The sequence below is a fragment of the Eulemur rufifrons genome, chromosome 7 (assembly GCF_041146395.1).
Source record: "Eulemur rufifrons isolate Redbay chromosome 7, OSU_ERuf_1, whole genome shotgun sequence".
In the NCBI taxonomy this organism is placed as follows: domain Eukaryota; kingdom Metazoa; phylum Chordata; class Mammalia; order Primates; family Lemuridae; genus Eulemur; species Eulemur rufifrons.
The window spans coordinates 89080776-89108530 of NC_090989.1; the positions used below are offsets into that span (position 1 = coordinate 89080776).

General features: G+C 40.1%; 1 protein-coding gene across 1 annotated transcript; it reads left to right on the top strand.

Moving 5' to 3' along the window:
* Positions 1-2288: 2288 nt before the first annotated feature.
* On the top strand, positions 2289-25622 carry TNFSF10 (TNF superfamily member 10). Its single transcript, XM_069475275.1, has 5 exons — positions 2289-2508; positions 8481-8618; positions 11979-12021; positions 15813-15917; positions 22213-25622. Exons 1-5 carry the CDS (start codon positions 2377-2379, stop codon positions 22659-22661), a joined length of 867 nt encoding a protein of 288 aa, XP_069331376.1. The 5' UTR covers positions 2289-2376; the 3' UTR covers positions 22662-25622.
* Positions 25623-27755: the final 2133 nt, after the last annotated feature.

The window sequence follows — 27755 nt, forward strand, 5'->3', positions numbered from 1 at the left end:
AACAGAAGCCAGTGATGAATTGTGAAGCTTCCTGAAGCATGAAGCAGAAGCAGGTGCTGAGCAAATTCTGTCCTGGCGGTTCTGGCCAGCGACCGCTGTGTTCAGTTTCCAGAAGCAGCAGTACCACTGGTTTTAGGTAGGAGCAGCGTCTGATGTCTAGTGTAGGTGGTACCTGTGGTATAGCTCTGATGTATGTGTCCTGTGGTGGCTGCAGTTATACTGCTACCAGAATGACTCTGTGGATATATTTTGGCTTTTCTGGATTTGACAGCGCCAAATCTAAGTTTTCAGCAACCTTAATTCCCACAAACCTCAACTCCCTAATACCTTTTTGAAAAAGCACTTTTTCTATTTCTATTTGTCTGAATTGGCTTCAGTTGCTTGACCTTAAAATACCACTTGAAATTTTGTTGAAGCTACCTTAAGCAGTGCTCTCTGTTAACTAAAGCTAAATGTATTTAAATGACCCCAGTCCTAGGCTCTATCAGTTATTAATTGCCACAGTAATGCTCTGAGGCCAACAACTCAGTAGATTCAAGCAACAATTATATATTCTTGCCTGTGGGTTGCCTGAGAATCAGTTGATCTAGGTTGTGTTCAGCTCATCTCGGCTGCAAAATGTACATTGGGTCTAGTTCAGCCCCATTTATCTCTCATCCTCCTTGGACTACCCAGGGCTTGTCTTCTTATGAAAATAACAGAGTTGGGAAAGACCAACTGTGCAATTTTAATTCAAGCCTTCTCTTGCTAGGTCCACTGGTATCCCAATGGCCAAATCACATGAATAAGCCCAACATCAGTGAAGCAGGGAAATATATTCTCTATATGCTATGAGATGAACTGTAAAGCCACATGACAAAGGGTATGAATAGAGGGAGGGATGAAGAATTGGGAACAATAATGAAATATACTATATTAACTTATACTGGCCCCACCCTCATTCCTCCCCAAACAAAAAACCGTGTTAGCTAACAGCTGGTGGTGGTATAACTGTTTCATAGCTATGGAAGTCTACCATAAGAGGTCTTGGATACAACTGCCTTCAGATAAAGAAATGAATCCCTATTATCTTTGAATGATCAGGCAATGATAGAATCATAAAATAATTGGACTTTCAGTCATCTTAAATACACTCTAGTAAATTCTATGGCATGATTAACAAGAAAACTAAAGCACCAAAAGGTAAGTGACCTCGTCAGGGTTGTAGAGCTACAAAATGGCAGAGCAGCTAAAATTCACATCAGTTTCCTTCTGGGTAGATGCCTCTAACCCTTAGCTATTTTACCCACTTTACATTGTGGCAAAAAGTTTACTGTATTTCTCAAATCATTTACTGCTCCTCCTCCATATCACACTAGATATAAAACTGGATGTGTGTTTGGGCACTTTTGCCCATCGCCCACAATCGACCACTCAGTGGCTGCTGGTTCAGGCTAGAAATCTCACGGGTATTGGGACAACTGAGTTCCCAGAATAAAGATGGCAAACTGTGGCCAGGTGAGTCCTCTTAAGTGAAACAAATTATCTATCTGCTATTTACAAACGCTTTGAAGATTACAGCCCTTATAATTAAATCCTTATATACAAAATAAATTTTTAAAAATCTTTACAGAACTTCCCAGGGTACTAGTGGTAGCAACAGCTTCTGTTTTCCCTCCAGTTAAAGGCAGCATTGGTACCTAATACCTGGGAGATCTGCGGCTGGGTCCTGAATCTGTGACCCTGGGCAAAGCAAATTACCTTCCGTGAGCCTCCTCTTCCTAGTCTGTGAAAGAAGGATGGCAACAATGAGACGCTCTGGCGGGGTTAATATTTTGGAAAACATTAATGTGTTTTTCTCCTTTTTTCTGAGTGTGCCAGCTACTTCCTTCCTCTCCAGCCTGACCCTCAGTTGTATTACCTAGGAAGTGGTGGGGATGGGGGAAGGAGATTAGAATTTGTGTCAGAAGGTTTGCAAAGAGAAAGAAGGGATTTTAGATCCTGGCATTCAGAACATGGTTTTGCAGCAAGACAATTGCTCTGAGAGAATATGTCTCCTTTCCTTCATCCACTCCCACCCCAGCCCTCCTCCCACACCTCACAGTGTTTTTCTCACAGTAGCATGAGAAAAACCAAGTCTGGAAGTTTCAAGTCATAACAATTCCCTCATAACTTAGCAAATGGGACTTGTGCCTATGGCAGCTCTGCTTGGCAATGGAAACATAGGGGAGGGACAGACACAGATGTTGTGGGCTGGGCCCCAGGCAGCTGTAGCACTTCCTGGCGACTGCCTGGGAGTTGGTTAGGTTTCATTTTCCTACGAACAAGGAAAGGACGTTAAGAAGGGCTCCAGTAAACAGCTGCCCGGCTAAACGGGGACAGCCAGAGCCCAGGATAATGGCTGCGACGCAGGCCCTCGGGAGTTCCAGCGCCGGGCAGACCTGCGTGCTGATCCTGATCTTCACTGTGCTCCTGCAGGCCCTCTGTGTGGCCGTGACTTACGTGTACTTCACAAACGAGCTGCAGCAGGTCAGTGCGGTGCTCGCAGTCCGGGGCTCGGGCGCTGTCGGGGTTACCTGCCGCCCCTTTGCCTCTCAGCTTGCTCCTCTCTGAAGACTTTACTGTGGAAGAAAAGGCTCCCTTTCTCTGGCAGGAGGCTCTAACTGCTAATGCATGGAATTACTGGGACCTTTACGAAGGCTTGTGTAAACCAAGTGCTGTTACTGGTAGTTTTGCAGGCAACAAAACTCCTGAGGGCTTTTTTTGTTTGTTTTTAAAAGTATATGTATTTTATAATACCATTACTTGCAGCCATTCATGAGTGCTTTCTGCTAAATGCTTTATAATTCTTGACTCATGAGTACTTCGGGGTGAGGGTAGCTGCATCAGGGCAGGAGGTATGTCTGCTTTCGCTCACCATTACACCTCTGAGGTCTGGAGTGTGGCTCCCAAGTGGCCACCGATACTTAATACTTGTTGTTCACTAAATACTTGTTGAATGAATGAACAGCCTTCACAAATGTGGTGAGTGCCACTAATATGTAGGCAGCAAGGGTAGAGCTGGAGCTCAGCCCAAAGCCAGGCTCTAAGCCACTGAGCACCGTGGTATTGTGTGCCCCGTGTAGCTAATCCCAGTAGACAGACGCTACAGAAGATCGAGACTCCCGCCCTGCATAGACAGCAATGCCCTTTAGGGACCCTTTGCTTATCCTCAGACTTCAGGGCTATCAACCAATGCCAGCATCTCCCTCGCACCCCTTTTTAAAAAATACATTAAATTTTTAGGTAGAAAGCCTTCACATAGACAAGTCAGACTTTCAGAAGTTTTGGAGGTAGAATAATGTGCATATGAACAAAAATCGGAACCAAGTTTTGGAGTACCAGGTTTCCTTTTCCTCTAAGACTGAACATGGGATGGAGGTAAATCAGATCTCTGAAATGTTTTGGTTTAAGATCTGTGGTTCCTGTGTTGAAAATAAGAAAGCATGCAAAGGACTGGCATTCTGCCTATTCCGTGGACACAGGCATGTCATGGGTAGCATTTGTAACAAAGAAATTATCTGCTAGACTCAGCATTTTACTGTTCATGATAAAAATAACTGAAAATAAAACTGCACTCTACACCCATGGATGGTTCAGGTATAAATCTAGGTATGTCTGACAATAAAAAAAAAAAAAACAACAAAACTTAGTGCCATTTAAATTTATGATTTTCTCAACAAAAATTTCTGGAACTATGAATGTAAAATTGCTGAAAATAAGCCAACTCAATTTTTGGCTTCTAATATATATTTTTACTAATTGTATACTATATAGTAGAGAATTACAAACTGGAAGGAATTTTGCATACCTCCCCCCCCCCCCCCCCATTTTATAGATGCGGAAACTATAAATGACTTACTCAAGCTAAGACAAGGCTTTGGAGGCAGAGCTGGGGCTAGCACCCAGTCTGTGGGCAGCTAGGAAACCCTCTTCCCTCCATAGCAAGGTATCCGTAATAAGTCCTGCATATTTGTCCCTCCTGATGCACGGTGTATCCTGCAATAGCAACTCTGTTGGGTGATTAGAAAATGCAAGGCTAAGCATCTCAGAAAAATGTAAATTGTGCAAAAGCCATAGAGTGTTAATTATCTGTTAGGGAAATGTTGTTTGTATACCCTGTGGAGTGTAAATTTGGTTATCTCAATCAGTTGGAAATTTTTCTTTTGGAAACAAATGAAATAGACTCTTCTTTCATTTGCAAGTTATTATGAAAATTATGGCTACCATTATATGACCAGTAAAGTCAGCTTTATTGTGGGGCACATTTAGAAGAGCCTGTATCTTTGTAAGGAAAAAAATCCACATAGCTATAGTCATGCCTTTAGTTCTAAGTCTGTGTGAGAGACTGGAATACTGCTATGTTTACCAACTGGGAGCCAGCACGTCTTAACCTTTGTTCACTTTGCAGCATAAACAGAGGGAAGCCATTTTGCCACACTCCAGTGGCTCCATTGATGTGCACACATTACAAATTGGTCTAATTTTAAGACTGAATTAACTGGTTCTTTACTGAGCTGACTCATGTAGTTGTTGATATATGTAATCAAGTTTCTTTTTAAATTCTGCTATAAAAATGGAAATTTCAAATAAAGCTTAATATCCCCTCTTGCACACATTTTTCTTAATTGTATATTTACATGTGAATACATACATGAATAGGCATGCATAAGAAAGTGCTAGAAAGGAATGAGGATTAGCAGATATTGAGCAATTACTATGTACCAGAAACTTTGAAAAGTATCACCCTGTTTCATTTTCATAACAATTCTATAAAGGAAGTACAATTACCTCACTTTATGGCTGAACAAAGGCTCAGGGAAGTTAAGTGGTTTGTTCAAGATTACAAAAGTAGTAAAAGAAAAAGTTTGATTTTGAACCCAGGCAATAAGTAGGTGCTCAATAAATTGTAGCCATTCTAATTACTATTGAAAAGTCTCTTGAAGGTGTCACTTTCTTCATCAGAAATTTTCCCAAGAGAAAATAAATCTGAATTTCCTTGGGTATCTGTGTAGAGTTTGGAAAAAAATATTTGACATAGATATTAATTTCCTAAACAATTTCCATTTTGGTGATAAAAGTTTGCAAAAGGTATATATAGTAAGCTAGGATTATAGGGAGTAGGTGTTAAGGAAGACTCAACCTTGGATTTTACTTTCACAAATAAGCCTTTAGACCACCAAACATGAACAATAAATATGGGCTCTGAAGTCTGTGTCTTTCTGAGTTAGATTTTCTGACAATGGAATGGCCTATCACTGTGGCATCATAGAAGGGGAGGCAAAAGGAGAAGGTGACCTCCCTTCACATACCTCCATAAGTGATCCTTTATGCTATTTGCGGTTTGCAGAAAATGATTGTCAGAGACTGATGTCTATGCAGCAAAGAGGGTCAGTGCTGCCATATTGCAGTTTCCGAACCAGCAAGGGAGTCCACCCTGCTGACCTCAAGCTCCACCAAGGGCTGGTTGGCCCTGGCCTAGACAGCTGCCATATTTGTAACAGCACTAAGAGCACTAACCATGGAAATCCACTTTTCAGAACTGAGGGCTTCCAGAGCTGAAGAACAGGCAACCAGTGCAAGAGCTGTCCTTCCTCTCAGAGGCATGCAAATAAAAGTAGCGCACACACACACAGCTCCTGCCCCGAACACCCAGACGTGGTTAGCTAGAGAATAAATAGCCCCAGCCTATGATGTGCTGCAGGGAACTCATGCTTTGAAGTGGAAAGGATGTGGAAAGGATGGGGATGCCGGGAGAGAGACATAGCACATTAATCACCATTAATCATTTTTGGAATAACCGCTACATCCCACAACCTGCCATGTGTCTGGTCACCGGCACTGGCCAAGGTCTGTAGCAGAAACTACCAAATATGATAATATAAGAAATGTGTGAGGGCATGAAAGGTGCTGGAGCTTCCTCTCTGGGTTTTTGTTGTTCAGAAATCAACATTTATTCCTAAAAATGTCTGGAAAGTGAAACACTAAAATGGCAATTGAGATCTCCAGATAGTGGGATCATGGGCGTCGTCTATCCCTTTTATTTTATAAATTTTTATCCTCTGTATTTTATAAATTTTCTACAATAAATGTCATAAAAATACCTGTGCTATCCATATATGATTTTCACACAGATTCAAAGAACATGACATGTTTATAAGTCTTATTAGAAAACAACCACATACCAAATTGCATACACACAGTCTGATGTCAACCCTGTGAACAGGGAGATCATCCAAAGGTTAACTATGAGGTGGGTTTATGGGTGCTTTAGTGGTTGTTTTTGGTTTTGTTTTTTTACTTTGTTTTGGGAGGTTTTTTTACTTTTGGCAAAGTGTCCTTTACTTGTCCATGTTTTCCAGGTTGCCTGTGTATTCTGAATGTATCCCAGCTTTCTTAACTTTGGGGTCATCATAGAGCTATTAACACATTAGCCTGTCAATCTCCCACCCACATATACCCAGGACCTTACTCAATTTTCAAGGCTCCCTCTCCCACCTCCTGAGAGTGTTTCTGGAAAATCCCCAGAGAGTATCTATCATAGGCACCAGCCAGCACTCGGTACTTACCTGGGCTGGCCCCTGCTGCTCCAGTGCCATCTCCACCCCTGTCAAGCTCCACTGTCCCCAGGCAGCTGTCCCTCTAGCTAGATTCCCACGCTCTCAGCCCTTTCCTGCAGAGACAGCTCCCAGCTGCTGTGAAGTCAGAAGGCAGACTGCTCCCTCCCTTCTGTGTCACGCATACCTTTTTGCCCCAACAAGTTACAGAGGTTTGTGAGCCTGCTTGTTCAGTTTAAGCAAACCAACGCCTGACAGGAGCAAACTTATACTGGCTGGGCTGAGACAGGACCAAGGAAAAGCTTTCTCTTCTGGGAACCACCCTTCAGCCTTGAGGCTTGTTCCAGGTCTTCCTCTCTTCCTTCCCGATCCTGCCCCACAGTTTACTGGCCATGCCCTCCTATCTCTAAATCATATGCAACTGGCTGCCTTCCTTGCAAAGGCCTTTCAGCTTCCAAGTAATTGGAATACAACCAGACGTCTGCAGCAGAAGCACACGGGCAGGCGGGGGCAGGAACTGTGCCTGGGTCCACTGCCAGGCACATCTACACTCGGGTGGCCTCAGCTCCACCCCCAACTACTTCTACTAGGAGAATGTTTGTCTCTTGTACTATGAAAGAGGAAGAAAGAAAATAAAAGTACTTGTTTTAAAGTAAATGAATGTTCTATGTCAGGGTGTGGGGAAGGAGTTCATTAACTCAGGTTTGTACTTTTGCACTCAAAGGACCTTGACCAAATGTCCAAGGGTTACGTGGCTGTGTACAGTAGTGCGTGACTCTGGCTGGGATCTCTCATAAACAGTTATCTTATTTTGATTTAAAATGAGATTGTTTTTCTATAGGAAAGAGTGAATCTTCATTAAACTTGATTCCTCCCTCCAGCATTGCAGTACCCTAAATTCAAAAAATAGATAAAAATCGTCAGTTCCCCATTTGTTTCCCCAGATAAAGACAACTCATATTTTTAAGGGAAATAATATGTCTTCAATCCTAGATGATACGGAAGAAAAAAACCTTCTGGCTTTGTGCAGACATCCTGTTTTTCTTAATTAATAAGATGTCAGCCTGAAGAGTTCTGGCTGGTTTGGGGTGTGTGTGTATATATTTATAACATCAAACAAGGACTTGTTGACATGGGCGAAGACTATTGACAATGATTTGACTATTGTAAATGTTTACAGGGAGCAAACCTTCAAATGCTGTTTAAAGTCTCTGCAGATAAATCCCTAGCTAGTACGGACGTTTAATGAGACACCGTTCAGATTTCTGGTGGCAACATGGTACAGATTCTGTCATTCAGAGAAGCGGAATTCAGGTCAATAACTAGAATCTACTCAGCCAGCCAAAGTCCAGATCAAGAAACAGAATATTACCTTTTCCCAAAAGGTTTGACTAATTTTTATTTCGAATCCTTCCTTCACTGCACATCTCACAAAAGAAAGAAAGAAAAAAGTAGAATCCTGGAATTTACACTGACTCCACTGCCTACCTTGTATCTAGGTGGGTTTCTGGCTTCAGAATAGGATCCCCATCATCGCAGAGCTGGCAGGGACCTCAGACATGACCACAGTGAACCAGCTCAACACTCTAAGGAAGAACAGACACGGGAGAGGGCAAGCAACTTGTCAAGGGACACGCAGCTGTTTAATGACATGGGCAGGGACGGGCACTGTGACCCAGAATGCCTGGCCCACACCTGTGTTCCTTCCTTCATATCCAACTGCTGACTTTTAGTCTTTTGTTTAAAGGACAAAGGACAGCATGCTCACTTCTATTTCAAGCATGCACTTATCCAAGGTGCCAAAACGTCTCTGAATCTGTCATCAGTTCCTGTTGTTTAACTTCCAGATGAGCAAAATGAAAAGCACCTGTGCATAATGTTGTGTTATATCCCATCTCAATCCAGATGCAGGACAAGTACTACAAAAGTGGCATTGCTTGTTTCCTAAGGGAGGATGACGGCTCTGGGGACCCCAATGATGAAGAGAATATAAACAGCCCCTGCTGGCAAGCCAGGTTTCAACTACGCCAGCTTGTTAGAAAGGTAAGTAACCCCACCAGCAGGCAGAGAAGGCCAGAGGAGAAGAAAACTTTAAGATCATGACCTCTAGACTGCACAGTTTGCAAATGAGGAAACTGAGGCCTAGAGTATTTAAGTGAATTTTTTCCAAATTCATAGAAGTAGGAAAAGGTGGCACAGCAGGCACCAACCAGCAGGCCCTGGTTCCCTCCTGGTCTCCTTTCATTTCTTGACCTCAGGCAGTCTCCTCAGCTAATCTAAGCTTTTGGATTCCATTACAGAAACTGAGGCACATACAGGGAAATGTGTTCAAGGTCATACAGTAATAAACGGTGTGTGTAATTTTTGTTTTCATTCAGAAGACAAAGGAAGCCAAAATAATGATGTGATCTTTTTTTCTTTTTTCTTTTAACCTAGAGACATAGTCTCACTCTGTCTATGTCTGCTCTGAGGAACAGTAGCTCTATAGCTCACTGCAGCCTCAAACTCCTGGGCTCAATCTATCCTCCTGCCTCAGCCTCCTGGAATGACATGCACGTGCCACCATGTCCAGCTAATGTTTTAAAAAAAATTTTTTGTAGAGATGTAGTATGTTGCCCAGGCTGCTTTTAAACTCCTGGCTTCAAACGATTCTCCCGCCTTGACTTCTCAAAGTGCTGAGATTACAGGCATGAGCCACTGTGCCTGGTCGTGATGTTTTATAATTTTCCCACAGGGCTGATATCTGGAATTCAATATATATTTATTTTTGTATGCATATAAAGTTGAAGAAGGGGGAAAGGAAAAGGCAAGAAAGAGATACTTTGAAAAATTGAAGACGATGGCATCTTAATTCATAGTCAATAACAAATTTTAAAAGTATCTGTTTATGGAAGTTGCTTAAGCAGGACCTATAGCAGAAACGTTATGTTTAGCTAACCGTTTATTTTACTAAATGTGGTTAACTAACTTACTTTCAGCAATGTGACTTAGGTAAAATCAAGTTTCTTTTCTTGGGCTGCTTTTTTTTTGAGATGGCATTTAATTAATAATATTTGCCCTCTGCCTACATGAAAACATCAGATGAGAACATGGTTATAAAAATACTCTGTAAACAATGAAGCACCATTTATACATCATTGTTTGAGAACATGCTGGGGGAATTCCCAGGGTAGGAGGAGGATATGTATTAGATATGTTTATAAGTCCATTGTTTGGTGCTCAGGATCAGTGTTTCTGGAGAAACAGTGTCATATTGGTGATTAGAGAGTCCATTTATAACCCTGAGCAGTCCTCAGAGTAGAGGCCAGGCATCATCTGTGACGCTGTGCCTATGGGAAATGAAAGCAGACTTCTACCTGGGAGTCCTAGAAGCACACCCGCTCTGTGGCCACCCTGGAAGCAGGGCCCAGGCTGGGGTGCCCACTGAACACAAGCTGTCTGAGCAGCTGTGACTCCACCTCTCCAAATGACAGTGACTGTTCCGTGGGTGAGGACCAGGAGAAGCCCGGACGGGGAAGGGTCTTGAGGAACCTGAGAAATGGAGCTCCAAAGTCCCTGGGGTAGGGGGGAAATGGGAGCAGTGGCCCAGCAGGGGAGAGTGACTCCGAAACTAGAGTTAAAATCTGGAGATTGAGGAGGGAGCTGGATGCTGAGGCCGGGGAGTGAGGAGAGAAGAGTGGTGAGGACAGATTTTACTTATCTCTTTCCTGCTGTTCTCCCTCTCCCTCCTATTCTCACATCCTGCTACCAACTAGCATGGAAAGAAGAACACAGAGGAGGTGGGAGAGAATGTGGGGAAAAGAATTCTCCATTTTTTTCAAGCATATTAGTTGAACAGATTATTTCCAGTAAATATCCTATTCCCATTTCATACATTAACCTCATTTAATCGTCATGATGATTCTGTGAGAAAGGAATCATTATTGTCTTCATATACATATATATACTTTTTTCTTTTTTTGAGACAGAGTCTCCCTCTGTCACCCAGGCTAGAGTGCAGTGATGTTGTCACAGCTCACAACCTCAAACTCCTGGGCTCAAGCGATCCTTCTGTCTCAGCCTCCCAAGTAGCTGGGACTACAGGTGCTTGCCACCACACCTGGCTAATTTTTTCTATTTTTCTAGAGACAAGGGCTCCCTCTTGCTCAGGATGGTCTCGAATTCCTGACTTCAAGTGCTAGGATTACAGGTATGAGTCACTCTGCCCAGCCTATATATTTTTAAACAGATGAAGAAATTGAAGTTCAGATGAGTTAAGTGACTGAGCAAAGGCTCAGAGGGCGAGTAACTGAAAGATCTGAATCCAGGTCCTTTGACCGTGCTTGTAGTCACTTTTTTATTCTGCCTCCCACACTGTAGGAATTATCTTTCTCTCCTTCCTCTTGATTCTCCTTCTTCCTTCTTTCCTTTTTGTTCCAGAATGAGAGAAAGAGAACAAGAATGAGAAAGAGAGCCACATACAGAGAAGAGAGAGAGAGAGAGAGAGAATGCCAAGGTCCCCTCTCACCTCCCTTCCCCCCACTCCAGTGACACAGAACTAACTACAATCAGTCCCCCATTATCTGGGGTCAGAGCTTCTGGTTTTGGGTGGCAGTATGGAGGTGGCCTGTTTCTGGCAGTGTTGGGAAAGGAGGGCAGTGCTGGGCAAGGGCGGCAGGAGGGACAGAGCTGAATACAGGGGTTTCCAAAGCTGGGAATGAGCCCAGTCGTGATCTGCCTGTTCAATGGAAAGGCTCACTTTTCATACTGGTTTTCCCCATTGGTTAGTACCAAGAGGGGGTTTTACCACATATTTAGCATAGATATGGGAACTTGGTAAAATATCTTTATGTTGAAAATGACTCAGCCACATTCTCAGAAATGAGAGACTGACATAGTGTTGCCAGGTCATATGTGATGGGCTGAGTATGTCTGTAGGCATCATGTAAGAGGGGAAGTGTGCCCTGCATCTTGGGGCTTGGGTCTGCCCCTGGGCTCTTCCACAGAGCACTCACACACACACACATGCACACACACGTGTGCATACACGCTCCCAACGCAGAAAGTGCTGTGGCAAGACTGCCATATCCGTCAGCCACATGGACGCCTGGGGATGTCAGGCTGACCTAATGTGGCAGATGGTGCCTGGCTTCTGTGCTGCTGTGGGTGCGGCCTTTCAAGGAACGGAAACCTGCCCGGAGCAGAGGACCATCCCGTGATCACTGTGTAGGGACAGCTATCTCAGCGTTTACCCAGCTCCCACCACACCCCTACGAACCCTGTGCTTGACCAACTTAAAGCCTCCTTGATTGATATTGTATGTAGAAATTTCCTGTTAGGTATCAGCAAGAAGAGCCATAGGCATTATACAGTCAGTTTACATTTTTAGGGAAATTAACAAGCTTTATTCAATACTATTTGCAGATGATTTTGAAAACCTATGAGGAAACCATTCCTACAACTCAAGGTAGTATTTTTTTGTTGTTGTTATTTAAATTCTCTGCTGTCAGTTCATGATAGGATAAAGAGGCACTCCATTCTCCTTCTCTCTGCTCCCATCCACGCATTCCCTCTCTGACAAGCCACTTGTGGATTCTATTTCTCTCTTTGCATTGGCAGCTAGAAAGCTCAGAACCAAATCTGTTCCTCATCTGTAGTCAGAACTTTATTTCAACTTAATCTTATTTGTCCCACAAGAATTTTCCTTTTACTTCAATTTCTTCATTTATTTATTTTTTACCTTCTGATATGTTATAAATAAACCAAAGTTACCCATCTTCTTTGCTTCTGACCACCACCAGGCTCTAAGCCTTGCTTTACACAAATGCCCCTTGCTCCATTGACCCTTTCCCAGTGGTCTTTCCATCCACACACAATCCCCAGTCTGTGGTCTTCAAGCCACAGCACCTTCCCATTCCTGGTCATCAGACTTCTCTTGACCCACATCCTCCAGTACTGTTGTGCAGGCTGGCTTCCTCTATCCTCTGGCTAGTGCCTCCTCAGCCTTCACGGTCCACCTAATCATCACCTCTTCAGAGAGCCTTTTTCTGGGCACCTTTCTGAGTAAGCTCCCCTGCACCCTATTGTCTGCTGTTTCTAGCACACTTGCCTTGTTCATTTCCCATTACTTATGTAAGTATTTTTTATCCATGTGCTGCCTGCTTCCCTACTAAAGATCCATAAAGACAGAAAACATGTGTCTTTCTTTTACCCTCTATATCCAGCACCTAACCCTACACCTCAAACCTAGTAGATTCTGTTTCCCCCCAACACCCCAGGCCCTTACCCACGCCACCTTCAGTCTCTGTGTGTATGTGTGTGTGTATTATTGTTGTTGAGGTAAAATTCACATAATATATAATGAATCACTTTAAAGTGCACAATTTAGTATAATTAGTGCATTCACAATGTTGTGCCACCACCACCCCTCTCTACCCAGAAAATTTTTAATATGTATTTTTGGAATGAATAAATGAATAAGTAAATGAAATGACTGAATTAAGTTTGCTACCTCTTCACATTTGGCTCACCATAGCCTCATTTTCCCATGCTAATGGCCATGCCGGCCTGAATACACACACCAGAGACTCACAGTCCTGGGGCACTCCAGGCTGGCAGAAAAGAAACAGCTTTTTAATACGTGTTGCTCACGATGTTTTCCTACTTTTCAGCTACCCTTTTCCAATACAATAAACTTCCTCATCACTTTACAACCCCCATTTTTCCTTATCTTTTATACTTTGTACTTTCTTAAATATGAAGGACAAGATCTGGTTCTGGGGTCTAAAGTATTCATTTCCCCAAAGGCAAAATCAGTAGTCAGAATGTGGAACACTCCTCCCGTTCTGATGAGGCATACTGGATTCATGTCTACAGTAGATGCATGTACTGTTTTCAGTGGTGGAAGAGTAATATTCCTTTTTATTCATTCCAGTAAGGTGGAGAAATCATGTACTACTCTATATAAGGTGTATTCATGACATCCAAATATAAATATTTGCAAATTTCTTTTCTGGGAGTTGTTTGCTATAGCCAGTAGGAAATTTCCTCTCTTCAAAATTTGCTTGCAAATCTAGGTTTTCCCATTCATATTTTTGCAATGACCTCAAATTCAGGATATTTATAATTGGATTCAGTTACTGAATATTTAAAAGCAATGTTAAGGGTTGGGGCAGGCAAAGCATTATGAATTATTTAACAGTGAAGGTTAAAGGTAAATGGACACATCAACCGTGAATGCTGAGCATTCTGAGACTAAAATGTAATTGACTATTCGTATCCATGCCACGTTTGGTCTTTGGTATCATATAAACGCCCACTTGTCCTGAATAAGTAGCAACAAGTACCAGATAGATGGAAGAGATTCTCATTTCCCATTCATTCCTTCCCTATGGAATTTTATCACCTCCTTTTGGTTTCCCTTGCTACCAGCCTAGATGAAAGCCCCCTGTTCTCAGTCCTGATCAACTATGATAGTCTGGTAACTCTCCTGCCAGCCTGCAGCCCTCTCACCCCCATCCATCAAATCTTCCTGTGACGTAGGTTGGCTAAAGCACAACACATATCTCTCAGCTTACCTGAAAAAAACCTTTCAGAGTCTCCCCAGGACCTGTAAAGTCCAAATGTCTTAGCCTAACGTTAGATCTTGTAGTTCGGCTCTCATTCAAGCCTGAAGCTGAAACTGAACTCCTCCCAGGCCCGTGTCCAGGAATGCCTTGCGCATGCTCTGCTCCAGCTCTCTGGGAATGCCTTTCTCTCATGCCTGCAGGCCCCAGGCCTGCCCACCCTCATCGTGTTCAGACATTTATCCTTGTACCTCAAACACTTTCTTGCATTTACTTGTTTATAATTCTTTCTCCTTATCTCTAGAAGACTGCCCGGTACAAATATGATGGGCACCTTGGTTTGTTGGAACAAGGGAATGAGAGAGCCTCAGCACCATCTCCTCCACAAACGCTCCCTGATCTCAGCTCTCCAATAAATAGGAATCTTTCCCTCCTCTGAACACCCATCACCCTTTATTTCCATTTCTCATAGATAAATGTTCACTTTCTAATTCATATCTTCCATAGAAGCCTGTACGACCTTTGTGGGCTCAGTCAGTAGAATCAATGATTAACCTTTGTAGCCCTGTAGGAGGTAGTATAGTGCCTTGTTCCTGGCAATATTTGTTTGATGAAAGAATATAATTTATCTTAACAACTAATATAAGCACAGTTGGGAATTTTAAGTTAATTTTTTAAAGAGAGTAGTTTGTTGAATTTGAATTGTTTTTTAGACTTGCCCCAAAATATGTTGGATGGTGGTCAATAAATGTTATCTCTGTTTATTATGATCCAGTGAATCAGAAATTTCTATGCTCATATACTGAATATCATGGCCAGCATGTATTCCTACCCCTCTTTTAGGGAGGGAGGGGCTTGCAGGATGACTGTGGGATACCAGTTTGCGGCATGTACGGGCAGTTATTGTTGCTACTCCTTTAGAATCAGTAGCAGCCAGCAAAGAGGAAAAGAAAATTGTACCACTCAAATTGTTTCTGCATATAACTCAAGTGGAAATTTCCCAAAACATGGTTATTTGCTCACTTTATTTATTTATTTATTTATTTTGAGACAGAGTCTCGCTTTGTTGCCCGGGCTAGAGTGAGTGCCATGGCGTCAGCCTAGCTCACAGCAACCTCAAACTCCTGGGCTTAAGCGATCCTCCTGCCTCAGCCTCCCAAGTAGCTGGGACTACAGGCATGTGCCACCATGCCCGGCTAATTTTTTCTATATATATTTTAGTTGGCCAGATAATTTCTTTCTATTTTTAGTAGAGACAGGGTCTCGCTCTTGCTCAGGCTGGTCTCGAACTCCTGACCTTGAGCAATCCACCCGGCTCGGCTTCCCAGAGTGCTAGGATTACAGGCGTGAGCCACCGCGCCCGGCCTATTTGCTCACTTTAAATCACTCATGAGGATTACTATAAGTCTGCAGTTATTTATTTAGGGGGAAAGGGGCCAGAAGTTTCACTTTGTTATGTTCTACTTGGACCTTATTGCTTATTCTTCCCATCTAAAGTACTTTTCAAATTAAATATAAGCTGAAGTAGATTGATTATCATACTAAAATGTAGGCTATTTTTAATAAAAACCCATAGAATCAATTGTGGAAGCCCAGTATGCTTACAATGCCTTACTGACAACAGCTGTGAACAGCTATGTACTTGAGAACTAGTTTGACAAATGCTGATGATTGTCTGTCATTTCTCTTTTAGAAAGGCAACAATTTTTTCCTTCCATAGTAAGAGACAGCAGTTCTCCGAGAGTAGCAGCTCACATAACTGGGACCAGACGAAGAAGCAACTCGTTCCCTCTTCCACGTAAGAGAAATAACAGATAAGTGGCTTACAGGAAAACAACGGAAAAATTGTTCTGATTGTTTTTTAACTTTTACCTGAAATGTTTATATGGCTACCTACAAAGTGTTCAGTAATAATCAGGTCTCAGATTGTTTTCAGAAGCAAGATTACAGACGAATAGCTCAATGACTGCCATGGCAGAACTGGCCTCAGGAAAGTTATAAATCGAGAGAACTTTATCTTTGAGGTCCTCAGCCTCCCGGTTTTGCTTTCTTCTTCTTCTTTAAAGTAATTTTTCTCTCCCTCTCTTTTATGATTACTTCTTCCATCACTTTGTACTTTCCTTCTTTGCACTTCCATCAAACCTTTGTTCTCTTCAAAGGTTCTAAATCATTTACTTTCACTATGAATAAATCACTAGGCACTCCTAGTGGCATTTATACTAAGCTGAATCGTAGGAAATTGTCAGCTTTTCACTGACATAAATGTCAGTTTCCCATAGTTTAGCCAAATACGTGCAGTCTAATTTTTATCTAGGTAGAACAAGTGTCAATATAGTGCCGTAATACTGTGTGTGGGTCTTATAGTGTAAATACCTAGGTTGGAATCCCAGCTGCTCCTCACCTAGATATATGTTCTCAGAAAATTATTTAACCCAGTCAAGCTTAAGTTTCTTCAAATGCAAAGTAGAGGTAATTCTTAATTCATAAAATGGTGAAGACTAACAGTAGCACGTGCAAAATGTCTAGTCTATTGTAAGTACTCAATAAAGTCACCTTTATTATGATGAGAGGTTTTATCTCAAGTTAAAAAAATTTCAGATATAAATTAATAGATTAAAAAGGTTGTTTTTTGGGGTTTCATTTGTTTGTTTTGTTTTCTGGGCAGATGCCTTCCTGGTATTCCTTGTATTTATAAAACTCAGGTTTTATAAATTGACATTTTTAAATGCCTGCAAGTGAGATAATTATTATAATGTTACTGTTTGCTATTTGCCAACAAACATGATAGTTGGAAGAAACAAGTAACTTACAAAGGAAAACCCATCAGAATTACGCCAGATTTCTCAGCTGAAACCTTACAAGCAAGAAGAGGTTGGGGCCCCATTTTCACGCTTCTGAAACAGAATAATGCCCAGCCTAGAATCTTGTACCCAGCTAAGCTAAGTTTTCTATACGAAGGAGAAATCAAGACATTCTCAGATAAACAAAGGTTGAGGGAATTCACCAAGACAAGACCAGCCCTCCAAGAAGTACTCAAAAGAGAATTACACACGGATCAGCACAAGAAAGATCCACGAACGTAAAACTACTCAAGAGCTAAAGATCAAATTCCAGATACCACAATGGCCCAGGAGAGAAAACATCACAATGAAGTTCTACCCAACAAGCTGAACAAAAAACTGTCTCACTTATCAGTTTTCTCAATAAATGTGAATGGCTTGAACTCCCCGCTCAAGAGACATAGACTGGCCCAATGGATAAAAAAACACAATCCAAGTATCTGCTGTCTTCAAGAAACTCACCTAACCTGCAAAGATGCATTTAGACTGAAAATAAAAGGATGGAAATCGATATTTCAAGCAAATGGTAACCAAAAGAAAGCTGGTGTGGCAATCTTAATTTCCAATAACTTAGCTTTCAAACCAACAAAAATAATAAAAGACAAAGATGGCTACTACATACTGATTAAAGGCACAATTCATCAAGAAGCCATGACTCTACTCAATATATATGCACCCAACCTAGGTGCACCCAGATTCATAAAGCAAACCCTACTAGATCTCAACCAAATGATAGATAACAATACTGTAATAGCTGGAGACTTTAACACCCCACTGACAGTACAAGACAGATCCTCTAAACAGAAAATAAACAAAGACATAATGGACCTAAATAGAATGCTAGAACAAATGGGCATGGCTGACATCTATAGGACATTCTACCCAAAGTCCACAGAATATACATTCTTCTCATCAGCTCACGGGACATTCTCTAAGATTGACCATGTCCTAGGACATAAATCATGTCTTCAAAAATTCAAAAAAATAGAAATTATACCATGCATCTTCTCAGATCACAGCGGAATAAAAGTAACAATGATCACAAACAGAAACCCTCACTCTTACTCAAAGTCATGGAAGCTAAATAACCTTCTCCTGAACAATTATTCTATAAAAGAAGAAATCAAGATGGAAATCAAAAATTTCTTTGAATTAAATGACAATGGAGATACAACTTATCAAAATCTATGGGATGCAGCTAAAGCAGTCCTGAGAGGAAAATTCATATCCATAAATGCCTATATCAAAAAGACAGAAAACATGCAAATAGACAACCTAACGAATAGACTCAAAGAGCTGTAGAAAGAAGAACAGAACGATCCCAAACCCAGCAGAAGGCGAGAAATTACTAAGATCAAATCAGAACTAAATGAAAAGGACAACAAAGAAAGTATAAGGGAAATTAATAAAACAAAAAGTTGGTTCTTTGAAAAGATAAACAAAATAGACACACCCCTGGCTAGACTAACCAAGAGCACAAAACTAAAATCTCTAATAACCTCCATTAGGAACATGAAAGGAGAAATCACAACCGACGCTACAGAGATACAAGATATCATCTATGAATTCTACAAAAATCTTTATGCACACAAACTGGAGAACGTGGAGGAAATGGACAAATTTTTAGAAACACATAGTCTTCCCAGGCTCAACCAGGAAGAAATAGAGTACCTGAACAGACCAATATCAAGAACTGAAATCGAAACAGCAATAAAAAACCTTCCCAAAAAGAAAAGCCCTGGTCCAGATGGGTTCACACCTGAATTTTACCATACATACAAAGAAGAACTGGTGCCCATCCTACATAAACTATTCTCCAATATTGAGAAGGATGGAATTCTCCCCAACACGTTCTACCAAGCCAATATAACATTGATACCAAAACCTGGAAAGGACACAACAAAAATAGAGAACTACAGACCAATTTCCCTCATGAATATAGATGCAAAAATTTTCAATAAAATACTAGCAAATCGAATCCAAGTACTTATCAAAAAAGTAATCCACCACGACCAAGTGGGCTTCATCCCCGAGATGCAGGGGTGGTTCAACATACGTAAATCTATAAATGTAATTCACCACATAAATAGAAGCAAAAACAAAAACCATATGATACTCTCATTAGATGCAGAAAAAGCATTTGACAAAATTCAACACCCTTTTATGATAAAAACGCTTAACAAAATAGGCATTGGTGGAACCTATCTAAAAATGATACAAGCCATATATGACAAACCCACAGCCAACATCATACTGAATGGGGAAAAACTGAAAGCACTCCCACTTAGAACTGGAACCAGACAGGGCTGCCCATTGTCTCCATTACTTTTCAACATAGTATTGGAAGTCCTTGCGAGAGCTATCAGGCAAAAGAGCAGAATCAAGGGAGTCCAAATAGGGAAGGAAGAGATCAAACTCTCACTTTTTGCTGATGATATGATGTTATATCTGGAAAACCCCCAGGATTCAACCAAGAGACTCCTGGAATTGATTAACGAATATAGCAAAGTCTCAGGCTACAAAATTAATATACACAAATCAGAGGCATTTATATATGCCAATAACAATCAATCGGAAAACCAAATTAAAGACTCAATACCCTTCAAAATAGCAACAAAGAAAATAAAATATCTAGGTATATATCTAACTAAAGAGGTAAAGGACCTCTATAAGGAAAACTATGAAACACTGAGAAAAGAAATAGCAAAACTTGCAAATAGATGGAAAAATATACCATGCTCGTGGATCGGAAGAATCAACATTGTTAAAATGTCTATACTACCCAAAGTGATCTACAGATTCAATGCAATCCCTATTAAATTACCAACATCATTCTTTACAGACATAGAGAAAATAATTATACATTTTGTATGGAATCAAAGAAGACCCCGTATAGCAAAAGCAATTTTAAGCAACAAAAACAAAATGGGAGGTATTAATTTGCCAGACCTCAAACAATACTACAAGGCCGTGGTTCTTAAAACAGCCTGGTATTGGCACAAGTGCAGGGACACAGACCAGTGGAACACAACAGAAAATCCAAATATAGAACCATCCTCATATAGTCACCTAATTTTTGACAAAGCGGGAAAGACTATACTCTGGGGACAAGAATCCCTATTCAATAAATGGTGCTGGGAGAATTGGTTAGCCACTTGTAGAAGACTGAAACAGGCCCCACAGCTTTCACCTCTCACAAAAATCAAATCACGGTGGATAACAGACTTAAACCTTAGGCGTGATACAATCAGAATTCTAGAAGAAAATGTAGGAAAGACTCCTACAGACATTGGCCTAGGCAAAGAATTTATGAGGAAGACCCCCAAGGCAATCACAGCAGCAACAAAAATAAATGAATGGGACATGATTAAATTAAAAAGCTTCTACACAGCCAAAGAAACAGTCACGAGAATAAACAGACCACCTACAGAATGGGAAAAAATTTTTGCATACTACACATCAGATAAAGGACTGATAACAAGAATCTATTTAGAACTCAGGAAAATCAGCAAGAAAAAATCAAACAACCCTCTCAAAAAGTGGGCAAATGACATGAATAGAAACTTCTCGAAAGAAGATATAAGAATGGCTAACAAACATATGAAAAAATGCTCAACATCCCTAATCATCAGAGAAATGCAAATCAAAACCACAATGAGATATCACTTAACCCCAGTGAGAATGGCCTTTATCAAAAAAACCCAAAACAACACATGTTGGCGTGGATGTGGAGAGACAGGAACACTCATACACTGCTGGTGGGACTGCAAACTAGTGCAACCCCTGTGGAAAGCATTATGGAGGTATCTTAAACAGATTCAAGTAGACCTGCCATTTGACCCAGCAATCCCATTACTGGGCATATACCCAAAGGAAAAAAGGTCATTCTGTAACAAAGACACATGTACCCGAATGTTTATAGCAGCACAATTCACAATAGCAAAGATGTGGAAACAACCCAAATGCCCATCAATACATGATTGGATTAGTAAGCTGTGGTATATGTATACCATGGAATATTACTCAGCTATAAGGAATGATGAAGATACGACATCTCTATGGTTCTCCTGGAGAGAGTTGGAACCCATTATATTAAGTGAAGTATCCCAAGAATGGAAAAACAAGCATCACATGTACTCACCAGAAAATTGGTTTCCCTGATAATCACCTAAATACAAATCTGGGAACGACACCAATTGGACATCAGACTGAGGTGGGGGGTGGGGGAGGGGATGGGGGTATGCCTACACAATGAGTGCATTGCGCACCGTTTGGGGAGTGGTAACACTTGAAGGTGCTGACTCGGGAAAGGGGGGGTGGGGAAAAAAATATGAAACTGTTGTTTTTAACTTGCATTGTTCACTTAATAATTTATCATGAATATTTCCCATATTATTTCATATCATTGTACAAGAAATAATGTATACATTATGAGGACATACTGTATCTAACAAGATATACTGTTAGACTCTTTGATTCTGTAAAATTAAATTGTTATTAATGATAAAAAAACTAATAAATAAATAAATAAATAAATAATAAAAAAAACTTGATCCAATGTTATCTACTAGATTTGATCTCTATGCTGCTTAAGGTGACACTATGTACCTTGAGGCACGGTTCCTAACCTAGTGAGAATCTTATCTAATTGTAATGTGCTGAAAAGATTTTGGCTTCATTTCATACATTAATTCTGAAAATAGTTGTTGAATGATTATTAATAAATAGTCTCTCTGGGAAAAAAAAAAACATGATAGTTGGTTTAAGCTCTTGAAAAGCTAAATTTTGCACCAGTCATGGAGATGAACCCAAAGTTAAAGGCATATCATATTTTGGTAGGGGCCATTTTCATTTAAAATCTTTAAGTGTTAAAGATCCAGGGATCTGAGGATCTTTAAATCTGGGCTCGTTTGCCAAACCTTGTACCTCTCTTATTTTGGACTACAGATGCCTTCTGTTTAGATGGTACCTTTGACTATGGAGAGTTGTGAAAGACCAATGAGGGACCCAAAGAGTCCCAAAGGAATGGCAAGAAGTCTTGAACTCCAGGCTTATGGAAGTGGAAATAGTTACATTTCTTTTGGCTTCCTTCTAGATTATCCGTTTGAGTTCACCAGCACAGGGTGGGAGGAAGGGGTTCAGCACAGAAGTTCTATCCAGGAGTAAAGATTGCTAGCCACGACTACTAGGAAACTTCTTGCTTTGCTACAAACTGCCTTGTGTTAACTCTCTTTTCCTCTAATCTTCTTTCAGGTCCCAAGAATGAAAAGGCTCTGGGCCAGAAAATAAACTCCTGGGAGTCATCAAGGAAAGGACTTTCATTTCTGAACAATTTGCACTTGAGGAATGGAGAGCTGATTATCCACCAAACAGGGTTTTATTACATCTATTCCCAAACATACTTTCGATTTCAGGAAACTGAGGAAACTGTGGGATCAATTTCAGAAGAGAACAGAAAGAAAAACAAACAAATGGTACAATATATTTACAAATACACCAGTTATCCTGACCCTATACTGCTGATGAAAAGTGCTAGAAATAGTTGTTGGTCTAAAGATTCAGAGTATGGACTCTATTCCATCTATCAAGGGGGAATATTTGAGCTTAAGGAAAATGACCGAATTTTTGTTTCTGTGACTAACGAGAAGTTGATAGACATGGACCAAGAAGCCAGTTTTTTCGGGGCCTTTTTAGTTGGCTAAGTGATCTGCAAAGAAAAAGCAATAACTTCAAAGTGACCCTTTTTCAGGATGCTATGAAGATGTGCCAACAAATCTGACCCAAAAAAGGCAACCTGAATGGAGCAGCAGAAATCAGGGAATTTGGTCTCGTGGGAACAGGAGAAGAAATGGGAAAGTAGAAATGACAAACACAGGCAAATCAGCAGCAAAGAGCCAGATAACTCCCCACCCCCACCCCTGTGCTGTCAAATGTCAACCTCTGGTATACTGTACATCTGTGTAACTGCCTAAGATTGCATCATTTATTGTGACCCTGTCTGAAGAACATTAATTACTTTTATCTTCCAAAATCATGACACAAAATATTTCATTTCACCATTTAAACTAACCAGTTGGGAAAAAAATTAATTGGAGCATTTGTCTAATCTGCTCAAATTGCTATTCCTAAACACAGCATAATTTATACTCTTTGGATGAATGCTCAAACTTTCATTTAAGTATGTTCTGATGAAATAACTCTTTTTCTTTTCTTTTTTTTTTTTTTAAAGTTGTGGAGTTTTTTGTTTTTTGTTCTTGAGAAGAGTCTCGCTCTGTTGCCCTGGCTAGAGTGCCATGGCATCAGCCTAGCTCACAGCAACCTCAAACTCTTGGGCTCAAGCCTCCCAAGTAGCTGGGACTACAGGAATGTGCCACCACACCCAGCTAATTTTTCTATTTTTTTTTTTTTCCAGTAGGGATGGGGTCTCACTCTTGCTCAGGCTGGTCTCCAACTCCTGACCTCAAGGGATCCTCCTGCTTCGGCCTCCCAGAATGCTAGGATTACAGGCGTGAGCCACCACACCTGGCCGATAGCTCTTTTTCAAAAGGGCTAATTTAAATTTATAACATACTACAGACACTTGGCACTTCCGACCCTTCTTACTTTATTGTTTCCATAACACTGATCAATCACCAAATTGATTTATTTGTTATCCTGTTTTTGAAAGCTTCTCTCCTCTCACTAGAATACAGTCATCTCTTTGTATCCACAAGGAACTGGTTCCAGGACCTCCTCTTCCTACCAAAATCCACAGATGCTCAAGTCCATTATGTAAATGGTGTAGTGTTTGCATATAATATATACACATCTTCTCATATACTTTAAATCATCTCTATATTACTTACAATACCAAAGATAATGTAAATGCTATGCAAATAATTGTTATATTGTATTTTTCATTTTTGTATTGTTATTTTTAATTTTTTTCCAAGTATTTTTGATCCATCGTTGGTTGAATCTGTGAATGTGGTACCCAAAGATACAGAGGGCTAACTGTATAAGCATTGTGATATCAGGGAACATTTAATCTTGTTTATACCTGTATCCCCAGTACTTAGAACAGTATCCAAATGTATTTTGTGGGGACACTATGTGTGGGTACTAGCGCGGTACTATGTATGGCTACCCACACAAAATGTATTTGTAAATATGTGGATAACTGACTGACTGAATGAGTGAATACTTAACCATGTGGAAAACATAGAGAAGTATTTCCTCCTACCTTACCCCTTACAGCAAAATAACATCAGAGAGTTTTAAAAGGTCAAAGTGGAGAAGACCTTTTAATCCAAGATTTAAAACTGGAAGAAAAAGATGGACATTTTTGATAGAGAAACATTCTGTTTCTTCTGTGTGGCAGTCAATGTGTCAATTTGTGTGTGATGTGATCTAGGGATCTAATTTTATTTTTTACCATATACATAGCCAGTTGTCCAGCACTGTTTATGGAATAGTCCGCCCTTTTCCTCGCTCATTTTAATGTCTCTTCTATCATATACCAAGTTCCCACAGTTCTGTTTCTTTGTTCGTTTTTTCCCCCGGTTGATCTACTTGTTCATTCTTGCACCCACACCATATAGCTTGGGGATGGGAAAGAGAAGGCATTTTTATACTAAAATTTTGAAGTATGCATTATTTTTCAATAAAATGACATTATGCCAATGTATGTCAGTTTGGTTTTAGTGTTCCCATTTGTTTTATATTGCCAGGATTACTAAAAATGGGGGAAAGGACTTATCTTTTTTCATGACATATTTTATCTGACACATTTTACAGAAGAAATAAGTTGCTCACTTTTATTTAATATGATCAAATGTATCAATCCTTTTCTTTATGGTTAGTGCTTTGGTTACAGGTTGAATTATATCCCCAGAAAAGATATGCTAAAGTCCTACTCTCCAGTACCTCAGAACGTAACCTTATTTGAAAATGGAGTCATTGTGAATGTAATCAGTTAAGATGTAGTTATAGTGGAATAGGGTAGGCCCTTAATACAATATGACTGATGTCCTTATAAGAAAAGGGAAATTTGACTGCAGAGACACACAGGGAGAACACTGGTGACAACGGATGCAGGCACTGCAGTGTTGCATCTGCAAGCAAAGTAACACAAAAAATTGATGGCATCATCAAAAGCTAGGAAGAAACAGGAAGGACTGATTCTACCCAGGGTCTCAGAGGAAGCATGGCCCTGCTGACACCTTAATTCCCGACTTCTGGGCTCCAGAACTGTAAGAACTTTCTGTTGTTGAAAGCCATCTAGTTTGAGACACTTTGCTCCAGCAGCCGTAGGAAGCTAATATAGCTTTCCATATCTTGTTCAAGAGACCTCTTCCACTGATAATCATACAGATATCGTTATATATTTTTTTCTAAATGCTTTAAAGTTTGGCCTTCATACTTTGATAGTGCCACTCAACTGTACTTGAACACATTAACTGCCATGAGAGTTGTATTTAACTCACTCTAGTTTTGACCTGTGGGCCACGTGAAGCATACACAAAATCTTACTTGTTGATGTTCTTATTGTTACAATTAATATTGACAATTTAATTCTAAAAACATGGATTAAATGAATAGAAGCCAATAAATTTCATTTTCCTATTTATGTTTACCTTTAAATTACGCTGGAAGTTTTTATTCTATTTTTGTAATAAAACACTGTGGCCCCAAGGAAAAGTTTCTGTTTCTTCTGTGTGGCAGTCAATGTGTCAATTTGTGTGTGATGTGATCTAGGGATCTAATTTTATCTTTTACCATATAGATAGCCAGTTGTCCAACACTGTTTATGGGATAGTCCGCCCTTTTCCTCACTCATTTTAATGTCTCTTCTATCATATACCAAGTTCCCACAGTTCTGTTTCCGTGTTCATTTTGTCCCCCGGTTGATGTGGTTGTTCATTCCTGCACCTATACCATCTTTTTAAATAAGTTGTGGTAAAATATAATAACATAAAATTGATAATTTTAATTGTTTTTGAGTGTATACAATCAGTGATATTAAGTCCATTGACATTGTTGTGCGACCATCACCACTATTCATCTCCAAAATGTTTTCATCACCCCAAACGGAAACGCTGTACACATTAAACAAAACACTTGATTATTTCCTTTGCTTAGCCCCTGGTAGTCACCATTCTCTTTAATTTCTCTACAAATTTAACTAACTTAGGTACCTCATACAAATGGAATTACGTAACATTTGTTCGTTTGTGTCTAGCTTATTTCACTTAGCATAATGTCCTCAAAATTCATCCATGTTGTAGCATGTGTCAGAATTTTCTTCCTTTTTAAAGCTGAACAGTATTCTATTTTATGTATATACCACATTTTGTTCATCTATTCATTGGTCAATCATACCATCTGGTTTTAATTACTATTACTTTACTACTAATCTTGATATCAGGACTCAATGTTCCCCTTCTTTAGTTCTGTGTTTCAAAATAATCTGAGCTATTCTTAGCCCTTACTTTTCCCTGTGAATTTAGAAAATGCCTAGTTGTTCATGCACACACACATATGTGCACACACACAATCTTTTAGAGATTTTGATTGAATTGCATTGGATTGATGCAGTTCAGTAGTTTAAACAAAACATAGTCCGGGGAAATCCTCAAATTCCATTCCAAATACAATTGATATTAATGTCAGAACTATATGTAGACATTTTAAACAGTATGAATAGAGACAATTTAGGGAATGTGCTTCTTGGCTGTTAGTAGCACTAGGTGAGGCAGCAAAAAGTCACACACTGAAAGAAACCAAGCCCACAAATGAAATTAATTTCAAAAGCTTTTACAAATAGATATTTGATACCACGATGAAAAGAGCTGCCCTTGCAAAGCAAGCAGTCTTTGCAGAAACAGATAAAAGTATCCTGGGGAATCTCAGGCTGAAGGATGACAACTACCAGACTTCTGCAGCTGGATGTGCAATGTCAAGCTGAAGAAGAGATTATTGATAGAAATCCAAAAGAGCAACTGACCAAACCAGTATATGTCGCTGACTTAAAAGGATTTATGGCAATGTAGAAGCAAGGATAAATAATGTCTATGCCCATGATGGCAATATGACAAAAGCCTTTCTTTTAAAAATGGCCCAATGTCTTTTTTGGAACCATACAAAGACATTTATGAAAGTAAAGATGAGGAGCATCAATCAGCAAAGAGCAAAGCTCCATTTTGCAAATTTTTTCATCCAAAAGTATCAGACCTCCTTTCCTAAGAGGAAGAGATATAGCAATATCAAAATGATGGAAATGGAATATTTATCAGGTCTTGCATTGACCCTCTAGCACCTAACTTCTCTGTGTCATCACCTGTCACAACCAATGACAATGACATCTTCCACCCTCTTCCCCATGTCTTTTTTCAACTTTCTTCTACCTTCAATTTCCACTTCATTTCATGAATATAAGCTTTCTTGTTTTGCTTCTGTGTTTTGCCTACATTTTTTCAAAACAAATTTATTTCGTGTTTTATTTGCTGAGCCATATTGAAAGTATAATTTTTAATCCAGTGTACCAAATGTGCATGTTATTATGTAGAAAGTCACTGTTTATTAACAGCTACAGTCATTGTTTTGTGATCTGGGTATTAAGCTACATCTTACATTTTTAAAAAAGTCCTATGCACCAAAAGCATGAGGAACGGGAAATGATAATGTGGTAGTCTCATCTTTCAATCCATTGGAACGATTACTGTGCCCTATGGTGGACGCATTCCTCTTTTAAGCACTAAAACCTAACATTAGTAAACAACAGAATCACCTGTAGAACTTGTTAAAACATAAATTTC